Consider the following 12,624-nt stretch of genomic DNA (forward strand, 5'->3'; position numbering starts at 1 on the left):
AACCCAGAACACTACATTGTCATTGATTACATTGTAATTTTAAATATGCTTGCTTACACCTGTGTAGTTATGGCTGCAGGAGTTTCGCATATTTTAAGTCTGGGGGGTCAATAATGATATAAAAATGCGGGTTACGCCTCAAATGCCAAGATTGCACTCGATGGCAGCATGGGACCCGTGCCAGGCTTGGTAGCAGGGTGGTTGGACGCCAGCACTCAAATGTCGGCCGCAGCACGGCGAGGACGGGGGTGTTTCCCTGCCTGGGGCGGGTGAGGTGTAAAGGCGTTGCCCCAGGTGGGCCTGCCCTGCTCCCCACGGGGCTGAGCACGACGACTCCGCAGACCCCCCCAGAGCGCGGCGCCCCAGCGGCTGTTCCCTCACCGTCTCTGAGGCGGCCGAGGGCGCGGTGAGGGGCGCAGGCCCCGCAGCTGCCGACCCCCTCAGCCGGGTCGGGCGGGCCGGCCGGCGCGAAACCAGCGCCCGCCGCTGACGTGGCCAACGGCCCAGCGCCGGGGCGGAGCGCGAGCGGCCTCGGCAGCCCGCCCCCCTTCGCCCCGCGCCACCTGGCCGAGCAGGAAGCGGCCGGGCGGAAGCGGGAGAGGCCGCGCATGCGCGGGAGCGCGAGGCGGGCGGAAGGGCCCCCGGCGCGCCTGCGCGGAGGGGGAATTCCGTCAGGCCCTGCCGGACACCAACATGGCGCCCTAGGTCCGCCGCGCCAGAACCACCGCGGGCCAGCAAGGCGGCAGCCGCCGCCGCCATCATGTCCCGGCACAGGAACGTCCGAGGGTATAACTACGACGAAGGTAGTGGCGAGCAGGAGCCGGCGGCAGAGCTGCGGGGGCCGCCCTGGGGGCCGGCCCCTTCGCGCCTTCCTCCCTCCCCCCAGGCCCGCACACCTTCCCCCGGCAGGCCCTTCCGCCCGGCGGAGGGTGGGGGTGGGGGGTGATCGGCGGCGTGTGCGGGAAGGAGCGGCGGGGCCGGGGCGGGTGGCGGGCAGGGAGGGCGGGAGGGCGCGGGGGGCTGTCAAGGCTCTGGGCGGGGAGAAGCAGACGCCGGCCCCGCCTCTTCGCCGGGGGTTGGACGAGGCGCCGTGCGAGGCCTCGCCTCTCCCTCCCTCCCCCTCCCCGCGTTTCCCGCCCGAGCGGCGGGAGGGGCCCGCGTGGCCGCGCTGCCGCTGACCATCATGGCCGCCACCTGCGCTACCGGGGGAGCCCCGCCGGGGGAGCGCGGCCCCGGCAGGCTTTGCCTGCCTTGCCTTAAGCTGCCGGAGTTGGCTGCTTCTCCGGCGGGTGGGAGTGGCTTGAAAAACCAGCCTCAGTACAGCCCACCCCGCCCATCTCTGCTCTTGTGAAAGTTAAAAGTTTGTGTTCCCGGCCTCACTCTTGCAAATTGTTGCTGATGTTCAGCCTTAATGATAAAGAGGCAACAGTCTTTTCTTGGAGTTGAGCATCTTAAGGAAGAACCTGTTTTTCAGACACCTTGCTGTAGTATTTTACTTAAGCTTGCATGAAACCCAATGCTTCGGTTAGGAACGTAATGAAAGTTCAACAAGGGCAAATATAGGGTGCTGCACCTAGGGAGGAATAACCCCATATACTGGTATAGGTTAGGGGCAAACCTGTTGGGAAGCAGCTCTGCAGAAAGAGACCTGGGAGTCCTGGTGGACAACAAGTTGGCCATGAGGCAGCAATGTGCCCTTGTGGCCAAGAAGGTCAATGGTCTCCTGTGCTGGCCAGCAGGTCGAGGGAGGCCATCCTCCCCCTATACTCTGGCCTGGTGAGGCTGCATTTGGCGTACTGTGTCCAGTTCTGAATGTCTCAGTTCAAGAAGGACAGGGAACTACTGGAGAAAGTTCAGCGGAGGGCTACAAAGATGGTGAAGGGAATGGAGCACCTCTCTTATGAGGAAAGGCCGAGAGACCTGAGTCTGTTTAGCCTGGAGAAGAGAAGACTGAGAGGGGATCTTATTAACGTTTATAAATATCTAAAGGGTGGGTGTCAAGAGGGGTGCCAGGCTCTTTTCAGTGGTGCCCAGCAACAGGACAGGGGCCGATGGGCACAAACTGGAACACCGGAAATTCCATCTCAACATGAGGAGGAACTTCTTTACTTTGAGAGTGACGGAGCACAGGAACAGGCTTCCCAGAGAGCTGGTGGAGTCTCCAACTCTGGAGATATTCAAAACCCACCTGGATGCGTTCCTGTGCAACCTGCTGTAGGTGAACCTTGGCAGGAGGGTTGGACTAGATGATCTCCAAAGGTCCTTCCAACCCCTACCATCCTGGGATTCTGTGAATGAAGGAGCTCTTGTGTAAGAGCTTGGCTCGCAGTGCTGCAGCTTTTTTTGTGCCCTGTCCCATTAATTTAGGCAAACTGCAATTCGCAACCTTTATTCTCAGTGGTTTTGTTTGTGTTGGCCTGGGCTGTGGAAATATGGACACACTTCCAATTGATACTAGTATTTCAAAGAACCCTTTGGTATGGGAGCAGCTATTTCATTGCCTCACTTTGTCAGATTATATACAAAAATTGCACAAAATACTTCTGCCTGCCTCTGGGCTTTTGCTGTTGAGTGGACGGATGCAATGTGTGTATGTATTATAGTAGCAAATTGGGGTTTGCACTGTGAGCTTGCAATTTTTGGGGAAGTCATGTAAATCCATGTGAGCCATGACATCCATGTGGCCTACCTTGCAGGTTTTACAAGTGCAAATTTACGTAATATAGGCAAAATCTTAGATTGGATTGGGGATTTTACTGCTTGATTCTTTCATCCTCTAGAGATTTCCTTCATCACAGATTGGTTAAAATGTTGATTTCAGCTGAAACTGTGTCATCTGTGAAGTCGGGTGCCCAATCTGTAGAATTCCTTTCACTGTTTGTACACTCTCTTAATGAAGTTGCTGAGATACTTAGTAATTTGCTGTAGCCATATGAGGCTTAAGTTGCTATTGCTATTTGAAACTTCACTGTTGCATTACACATCAGGTTTCATGACAAGTGTGTATATGTGTGGTCTTTATGCTTACACTGTATACTACTTTTGTAGTGGCATACAATCATTTCTGTCCCAAATGAAGTACACTTTTGCGTCTTCTTTTTTTTATGTAACCTAATGCCATGTGTTCTTTTTATGCCACTTACTATTCTGTAATGCTTTGTCTGTCCCCATTATTTGTCTCCTTTCTAAAGTAAATATTTGCAGGTTTTTTTTGTCTCCTTTTGTAGGAAGGCTTCTGAGGCCTTAGGTCCGTTATTGAGGCCTTTATTTGACCATATTCTTTTTCTGCTCTCTCCTTTTTGAGGTATTGTAATCAGAACTCAATGTGATACTCCAGCTGAGATTGTGTTGGTGATACAGCTGTTGGTACTGCGGAATGCTTCTGTGGCTTCTACTCTGTTCTCTGTAACTTCTGTCATTTTTAAATAATTATTTTTATGGTCAATACAAGCTGAGCCATTATCACTGAGGTGTCTTTACTTAGTCTAGAAATTAAACCAGTATGGGATATACAAGCCATTCAAGTAACACACATTGATTTCACTCACTACGAACTGTGAATGTTAACCATTCACAGAAGTTATCTCGGAGTTCTCCTTGACATTGTCCAAATATTGGCCAAACTACAAAAATGTTCTTACCTTAAAAAAAAAAAATGTATAGCTCTTCTCTAGACTTTTTACAGATGAATTGGTCCTAGCATGGAACCAGGAGACAGTGTGTCCTTTTCATCGTGGTCAAAAAGTAGATAACTATATGCTCTGTTTTTTAAGACAAACAATCAAAATGAGCCTATAATATGATTTCTTTGTCCCATGATACTTAATTTCAAAAATAGCTTCCTGGGTCTTTCACTGAACTTTTCATACACTTATGCCAGCCCTTTTAGCTACTGCTTTTGGTTGGCTTTTTTTTTTTTTTAATTACAGTGGATTATAGAATTAAGTTTATTTTGATTTTCTTGTTCCATGTTGAGAGATAAATGAACCTTTCATCCCCCAAATTCTGAGGCTTTTATAGATGGATACAGTGGTTGTAATGTCCCAGGTCTGTAGGTTGATATCAGAGTGCAGATTCTTTTTAGCTGTTAGCTACTCTTTTCTCTCATTCTTTTGAAACAACAAACAATACATGTAATTTGTGAAACTGATAAGTGTATGCTTAACATCTTTAAAAATATTTAATTACTTTTTTCATATATTTCATTGTTACTTAGTGAAAATTACAAATTTATTTTCAAGATTTATATAATACTAGGATTTTTTTCTGAGGGAGGGGTAATTTACTTTCTCTCTGTGTTCCCCAGTAACTGATTCCTGATACCTTTTTTTAATGGGGAAAATATATGGCTGTGTTTAAGTAACTGTGTAAGATTCTTCCTTTTTGGCTGAAATAATTTTGCATATTCAAAAGGAATTGTGAATTGTGGTTTTGCCTTCCTGAACTTGAGCTGAAAGTTACATGGCCATGAGGATAGACCAGAGAAAAAAGCCGAGAAGTTGATAGGTGTGGAGTAGAAATGCTGATGCTGAGTTGTTGGAGTAGAGATTGTAATTCAACTGCCTGTGATTAAGACCTGAGAGGTCAAGCAGAAATATGAAGCGAAGTGCCATGGGTAAAGATTTGTGGAACTATATAAAGTTGGGTTTTGACTATGAGGGCAATCTTCCAAGGAAGATGCTGAAGGAGGACATGTGATGCGTGGCAGCTCCTGAAAATTTTTGGCTTTCCTAATGAATAGAATATTAAATGTTAAAATTCTATTATTGTAGCTTAGATTTTCTTACCTGGTTAAATAACAGTACTTAACTGCACTTCTGCAATGCTAGAGATGTGTAATTTCTTAAAATCTTTTGTAAAAACTACTCTTTGAATTATAATGTCAAGTATTGTACAGACTGATTTTACTGTTTCTGCTTCATAGATTTTGAAGATGATGATGTGTATGGCCAATCAGTAGAAGATGATTATTGCATTTCTCCTTCAACAGGTTAGTTCAAATGATTACATGTAAGCATTATCCAGTGATTCCTACTCTGATATTTATTTCTAGAATAAAACAATATTTAAAAGCTAGTGAAACTTTTGAAAAGTGCCTAGTGTCCATAATCCTGTTAAAGTCAGTTAGGTAGTGTTAGGCATTATTGTACTGTTGGAAGTCACTTTAGACAACTGTGCACATCTTCAGTCCTACAAGTATATTATCTTGGATGGTCGGAATGTACTTGATAATGTAAAAATCTGGGAAAGTGTTGATAGTCTTGAAACATTTGCTGTCTTTGAAAAGTGTTAGTAGGATCTAGCTGGGCTGAACAGTTGTGATTCTGCACCTGATAGTTGACTTTTACAGAACTTTGAGTAAATGTGGGGTAGGCAGTCTTATTGTGGGATGCAGCGCTGGTCCTCGCTGGCTTCTGTTCTCATGCAAGATCACGCGGAGATAATAAGGCTTCCAGCATCATAATGTTGCAAAGTAGGTGTGAAATAGTGATGCTGTGTGCTCAGGTAAGACATAATTGGAGTGGCTCAGCCCAGCTGAATTCAACCCCTCTGTAGAACCATTAGGTTGTGTTCTCCAGTCAAATCTCTGGCAAGACTATCAGTTTAGGGTTTCCCCAGATTTGGTGGCAGTGTTTCTAGAGCTGAGTAGGCCCTGAAAACAGTAGGGATGATGTTGATGTAAAGTTGTGCTACTGCTACTAGGCTGGGTCTAAATCCACCATGACTGTGATGTAGTCTGTGTGCTCTGGCCACAGGTACCTGAGTTAATTAGGTCTTTAAAAATCTGTTCCTCTGTCATCCTGTTGATTTTAGATAAGTGAACCTAGGTGTGTATTTTTATTATTTGTAGTCACATTCCCTGATTTAAATTCAGATTGTCTTGCATTCAATTTCTGAGTTTAATAGTGAGAATTTATCAGACCTTTTCTAAGAATTAAGGTAGCCTTGTATTTTGTGATGAAAATGTGCAGTGTTTACTTTTTAATTAAATGTAAATTGCTACATTGCAAAACTAATTCTTGTTTGTGCACAGTAATTTTCCTAAGAATTCTTTTTATGTAAGCTTCATTTATAAAATAATCTGGTCTGGATTGGATAGCAATCTTTTAACAGTTGCTTCAGTTATGGTGTTTGAATATGAAATGGTATGCATTTGGGAAGCAGTTGCTAAGGGTATACTACTTCTGGATATACATATGCTTTCAGTATGTATTTCAGAGCTGTGGAGAATATTACATAACACAAGGAAATTTGTTTATATTATACTTTGTACATTTCTAAGAGTATGTAATAACTGGGGCTCATGTTCAGCAAGAAGTTTTGTCTATGTATGACTTAACATGTTGCTAAATCAGAGTGGAATTATGCACTTGTTTAAAGTTTTGTGTGAATATACATTTTAACTTATGGGCTGTATTTCTAATGAAATTCCAAGAAGAGAAGAATGTGTTTGATTCCATTAAACTGTTATCAGTAGTTTGACAGTGCCATATTGTAAAAGCAATGTTATTTTCATTATTTTTTTTTTTACTTGTAACTGAGGTAAAAAAAATAATTGTGGAGTAAGGTTCTGAAGACATTAGGTGATAGATGGTAATTTGATATAGAAAATACTGTTTTTCAAACCTGGCATATATTCTTTTGTTTGAATACTGAACTATTGAATTATTGAATTACATGAATACAAGGATATTACCCAGCCTGTTGTTTCACTGTGATGATGACTTATTTATATTCTAGCATGAATTGGTGTATGCTCTGTATAGTCTTCAGCTAGTAGTCATTATACAGTAGTGTCCCATACCTGCACCCCTTACCTCCCCTTGGAAACCACTGCAACAGGTCAGCGTCCTAACATTTTTTCCCTTTAGAGGTTTTGTACTTAAAGGAGGAAAAAAAATTGACTTTTTTTTTTTTAATACTTTGTTTTTTACCTAATGCAGCAGCTCAGTTTATCTACTCCAGACGAGACAAACCAGCAACATTTGCTGAGCCACTAGAAGAAGAATATGGCTATGAAAATACAGATGATACTGCTGATTGTTTTACATCCAACCATCAGTTGACTGAAGTTGACAGAGGTAATTATAGAAAATAAATAATTCTCAAAACAGGCTCTTTAATGAATTAAGGACTTAATAAAATAGTCTTGAATTAATGTTTGTTACTTGACTGACACTGCTGACAGTTTTGTAACCTTCTTGTAGAAAATACTCTTCATGAGCTTAGCTTCAGTGGTGATTCTTCAAGTTAGTAGCTACCTTTTGTACACTACTTGTAACTTTGTTGCATACATTGAAATATGTTCTTAGTTTCTTGGGAGAAATAATGAGATTTCATACGAAATTCAGGCATAAGAACAGCTTTACTGGCTCAGGCCAAGCATCCATGTAGCTCAGGGTCTTGACTCCGCAAATGGATGCTGAGGGAAGAGTATTAGAAACAAAGTACTTGTAGAATGATCTTTTGCTTGTATTCCATTCCAAATTATGGCAATTAGCAGTATTTGAGAGGTTTTCAAAGCCACGCATTTCCTTGAAACAGTGGCCAATATCTTTAGATACCTGTATCTTCTACAGTCTTTTCTTACTCTGTTTTGAATTCATTAGAGTTTGGTTTCCATTCAGTTCTGCAGCTCTGAATTCCACATTACGAGCCAAGTTCTGAGCTGAGTGGCTGGAGAAAAAAATACTTGCTTTTGTTTTTTTAAACTTGCTGCCTGATAGCTTAATGACATGCTTTTTGAAAAGGATTCACAAGTGTCTTTCCTAAGTGTTAATAGTTAGCTTAGTTTTGGAAATAATCAGTGTTATTTTTAAAAGGTTCATAAGCTCAGAGTAAAGTGTGCTGATGAATGAATAGACAATAAAATGTATGAATGAAATTTGCTATTTAAATCAAGTTGCAGAAAGTTCAGTAACAATAGATAAAATAGAAACAATCTAGATTCCATGTCAGGTAAATTGGTGGAAGCTATACTAATGCCTAGACATATGAGTAAATATGATAAATTGGGGTGTAATGTGCATATTTTTATATCAGGAAATAATGCTGTAGAGGGCAATTTGAAAGAATCAGCCTCTATGTGGATACGGGTGATCTAGACAATATGGTACCCTGGGTTTTCAGAATGCTTTTGACAGCCTCAATCAGTTAAGAACTGATTTTGGAACAAGAACAAAAGTAATATTCTGGATTAAAAAAGATGGAAAAGAAACCTAGAAAGAACCATTTCTACTGTGATAACAGCAGCAGTCCCACAAGACCTGTTACGTTTGGTGTAGTGTGCAGTGTTGGCCATGAATACAAAATTATTGATTGCAGTCAATCTGGCTACAGCGAGTTTGGCAAGATTGTCCTTGCTGAGTGCCGGATAATAAAGTAGCCAACCAGCACACTGTGCAGGGCTCTAACAGTACTTGTTTTGCAGAGCAAATGTCTAGGAAACGTCGACTTGCTATTTGGATTACAGGTCAAGGGTGCTGATTTAAGTAACCTCGAGGAAGCTGGTGTTCTGTGGTGTTGGATTCCCTTAGCGAAGTTCTTTAAACATCACCATCTTTGAGGAGGCGTTCAAATAAAGAATCTGAGAGTTGTCTTCCTGTTGTTCAGTTCCTGTTTTCTAAAGTCTGAACTGGCAGAAACTGTGATACTCAGGAAGATTTTCTTCTGTTCTCTTGTGTTTGTGTGTCTCATCAGCACACTACTTCCAGTGAGTGGCACCCTGGTGAATTTTCAGTCTCTTGTGCGGCAAGTCAAGACTTAAGAAACTTATCTTCGTTAAGGCTTCCACTACTTGGAGAAATATGCTCCAAAGAAAATTGTTTTTATCTGTCAAAAAATGTATTATGGTTTTAGGAAAGGTAAAGACTGCAGGTAGTTTCAAACCTGGCATGTTGATCCAGAGCTTTCAATTTTTAAGGCCTGAGGCCTCCAAAAATGCTGTTTTACTTTGGGTTTTAAGTATAGCATCTATAAACACTTAAAATGTGGTGTGCAATGGGATTCCACGTTGACTTACTAAATTACTTTGGATAATTTTAAGGTGATTATTTGTATTTCTTCTCTGCAGTGAAGATAGTTAATTTTACAACATCAGAGTATTTCAATACTGAGACTTTATAGTCTCTAAATAGTATTTAGTGATATGTTCCTTATAGCAATATATGAAATTAGTCAAATATTCTGCAGGGTTTGGGGGGCAAAGTTTATCATGACAATAAGTGAGATCGAAATTAATTTCTAATGGTTTTATCTCTTACTGAGATATTTTTCTCCTGTTTTTGTTAATCAGATGTGTGGTGCTAGTGAGTAGGCCACTTAACACTTTTTTTTTTTTTTTGGTGCAGTTTATAACAGTAATATGTCTCTTTTAGCCCGTCTTAATTCATGCCTTGATCAAATGAGAGAAGTTTTGGCAGAGTCTGTACCAGAGCAAACAATGGTGCAAGCAGTACTGGATAGTAAATTTGATGTACAGAAGGCTTTGGATCTTGTGCTTTCACAAGGCAGTAAGCAAAATGTGAAGACCAAGAATGAGGATGCTGTGATTGTAGGAAAGACGACAAAAGGTATATTTCTATTTAATTGTTTACATTAATTTTAATTGTTTACATTCAAGATGATTCATTTCTATGTACAGTTTAATTTTGGCTTTACAAGCTGTGAAAATGCTTGTTATTGCATTAGTCATTTATTAGAAAATTAAAAAAGGACAACTTACTCTTCTATTTCTGTGTTCTAAAAACATTTAAAGGAAACAGTATCTTTTCCTGAGCTAGAAGTCAAAATAAAACCTTAGTGTCAGCTTAAATTCAAACTGCAACCATCTACAGTTCACCGTACATTTCTGATTTATTGTATATGACTTAACTGAATGAATACATGTCCTGAAAGTTGGACATCTTTAAGTTTTATGCACTTCCATTATTTGTTTGGTGAACTGACATCTCCCATCCCCAATACCTCCCTTTCGTGGGTAGGCATTCTTTGCTGATTCTTAAAATTGCTTGGGTATTTCAGTAGATACCTGTAATTTATTGTAGAACATTGCATATCTTTGGATAACACTTAGTAATTAAATGCCTTTTCATGTTTCTTCTTGATTTTTTTTTGTTGCTGCTGTCAACTTTAAAAAAATTGGATATTTCGTTGTGACTGCACTTCATCTGAAAATTACTGGCTATTGTAAGGTAAGGAGACTTACTTTGTTGTCCAGAAATGTGTATTGACACAGACAGTTTCTCTTGTGCAGTAGAAAATGTTGCTGACAACACCAGCAAACCTCAGTTTGGAAACTTGACAGCCAAAAGTGGTTCAGCTTGTTACTCTTTAATTACAAATGACAAAATGCTCCTTAATGCTGAAAAATCCAGTATACCTTCATCTGAAAGGAAAGGATTGAAATCCTCTTCACTTGTTCTGTCATCTTTCAGTGATGATTTGTGTAAAGGATCGTTTTGTGAACCTGTAAATAAACAGGCAGAGAATGAACTACCAGAAAGTGCTAATGCAGTAAGTTTGATTCCTGACAGTGAAGATGTTTACTCTAGCATAGGAAGTAACCCGTCTGGAAATTCTTCCTTTAAGAGGTTGGAATGCAAGGAAACACAGGACTTGAAATCCCTGCTGATGCAGAATGTGGTTTGTGATTCTCTGAGTCCTGAAGACAGCATTCCTCTTGTTTCCTCGAATACTTCTGATTGTAATAGTAATGCAAATTTTTACAATCCTCCATGTTTAACAAGTGCTTTAGGAAAATTGGCTCTTGATAATGAAGTCAGTCACACTGTAAATAGAAAGAATGAACTTCTTGAGAATTTTTCTTCATTTGTGCAAAGTAGAAAACAAGAAAGTCCTTCTTCAGGCTTGGCTGCTTTACCAGTATTAAGGTCTGGAAGTACATCATTGGCTGACTTACTTCAGGAGCACCAGGCAAGCAGTGCTAGCCCCTGTTATTCTTTGGCTGATCTTTATACCCAGTCAACAACAAGTCTCACTGATATGAAGTTGGGAACCACACCGTTATCACAACTAGTAAGTCAGCCCCAAACTTCAGGTGGGATGCCAGAGCTAACAGGATCTTTGTCTTCTCTAGCTCTCTCTAACGTTTCTCCACTAAAGGAGGTTGAGAATTTATCACTCTCGGATTTAATAGCAGAGACTATTGAAATAGATGATAAAACTCAACAAAGGACGGACTTCCCCATGCTCAATGTAACTGAATCGAGGCCCTCTAAAAGAACCAACATTGATTTAAGTGTCCTTGTAAAAAATGCAGATGTATCTGCAGAACAAAATGTGGTAGGACAGTCAAATACCTTAAGCCCTGAAAGGAAACTTTTAAAAGAAAAACAAGGAAAATGTTCTGGTTTTGCCAAAACAAATAAAAAACCCAAAAGAGGGCTTACTCCTAAAAGGCAGGATTTGTCCCTTTCGTGGATGAAGGCACTGCATGCAAGACCTTCAGCTTTTGCTTTAACCTTGTGTCTCCGTTATCCTCCAAAAGGTTATAAGCGGCGCACAGTTGGTATACATAAAGCTTTCTTATACAGTAGACAAGTACAAGATGTAACACCCAAGGAAACTGATCCTATAATAGCCATAACACCATTTGACTTCAAATCAGCATCTCCTGATGATATTGTGAAAGCTAACCAAAAAAAAGCTTTTACAAGAGAGTAGCGGGGGGGAAAAAAAAAAAAGAAATCAGCGTTTGTATCTTGGTATATTAAAAACAATTTTAATTACATAGGACCTATTTATAATCCAGAATTGCATTTTTCTATTTTTTTTAATTTACATATTACAGTTCTCACGGTTTGGTAGCAAATTTGTACGTGAACTTTTAAGCTGTTGCACTGAATATCTTTATTTTTGCCTAATTTTCACTGACGATTTAACATTTTTAACTTTTGCAAAGTCTTGAACTTTAGTATATAGATATTGCATGTCCAGAATTCTATAAACACCATTAGACTTCTTGAAACATCTCTCTGGGTGTTGAAGCTACAGTTCATTGGGAAGAACAGTGGATTATTATTTTGTAAAGTAATTTAGTTTTGCTATATGGTGTATAGTTTGGGAGCAGGAACCTCCGTTTACATTATGACTGTTTAATTAATAATGTTCTTAAAGTTAGATTTTCCGATAAGGTATGTTATTAAACTGCCAGTCTTGTAACTGATATTTCCAGTCAACGTCATTATTTTCTTCTATCTTTGTACTGATTGCAATATTACAACAGAAATACACTTAGTTTTTAAAAGCCGCACTAATCTCAGGTTTTGACAGTTTTAGTTGTGGTAGGACATGTATAGTTTTTGATAGGACCAAATTTGTAGGGGAGCAAGCAATTAAAATTGTGCGGCCCCCCTGCTCCCCTCCAGTCAGCTGTCAAAATGTGATGTTCAGAGTTTTAAACCAGCTATTTTGTAGGTGTGGACATGATGCATGTATTTCACGAGAAGTTTTACTAGGATTCTATGGCTTATTCTCAAGTTCTTCAGAGAAGTATTGGAATAACAATTCTTTCAACTTTAGCATGAAAGTCTTTGCTCAATGGAAAAAAAAAAATCAGGCAAAGCGTAAGTGCTGTTTGTGTCTGCCTCTTGTCTGTTTTGA

The 12,624-nt window shown here is 40.6% G+C and overlaps 1 protein-coding gene across 3 annotated transcripts in view; it reads left to right on the forward strand.

Moving 5' to 3' along the window:
• The first annotated feature begins 620 nt into the window (after positions 1 to 620).
• The window catches only part of HBS1L (HBS1 like translational GTPase), a 62,673-nt gene continuing 50,669 nt past the window's right edge, over positions 621 to 12,624 (forward strand). For 2 of the 3 annotated variants that reach the window (XM_063329543.1, XM_063329544.1), the window contains exons 1-4: positions 623 to 803; positions 4,925 to 4,990; positions 6,945 to 7,082; positions 9,378 to 9,572. In XM_063329543.1, the coding sequence (XP_063185613.1) occupies positions 761 to 803; positions 4,925 to 4,990; positions 6,945 to 7,082; positions 9,378 to 9,572 (442 nt within the window). In that variant the 5' untranslated portion in view covers positions 623 to 760. Of the gene's footprint in view, positions 804 to 4,924; positions 4,991 to 6,944; positions 7,083 to 9,377; positions 9,573 to 10,198; positions 10,376 to 12,624 lie in introns of all 3 variants that reach the window. The other variant, XM_063329545.1, reaches the window with a different exon arrangement.

The sequence above is a fragment of the Chroicocephalus ridibundus genome, chromosome 3 (assembly GCF_963924245.1).
Source record: "Chroicocephalus ridibundus chromosome 3, bChrRid1.1, whole genome shotgun sequence".
In the NCBI taxonomy this organism is placed as follows: Eukaryota; Metazoa; Chordata; class Aves; order Charadriiformes; family Laridae; genus Chroicocephalus; species Chroicocephalus ridibundus.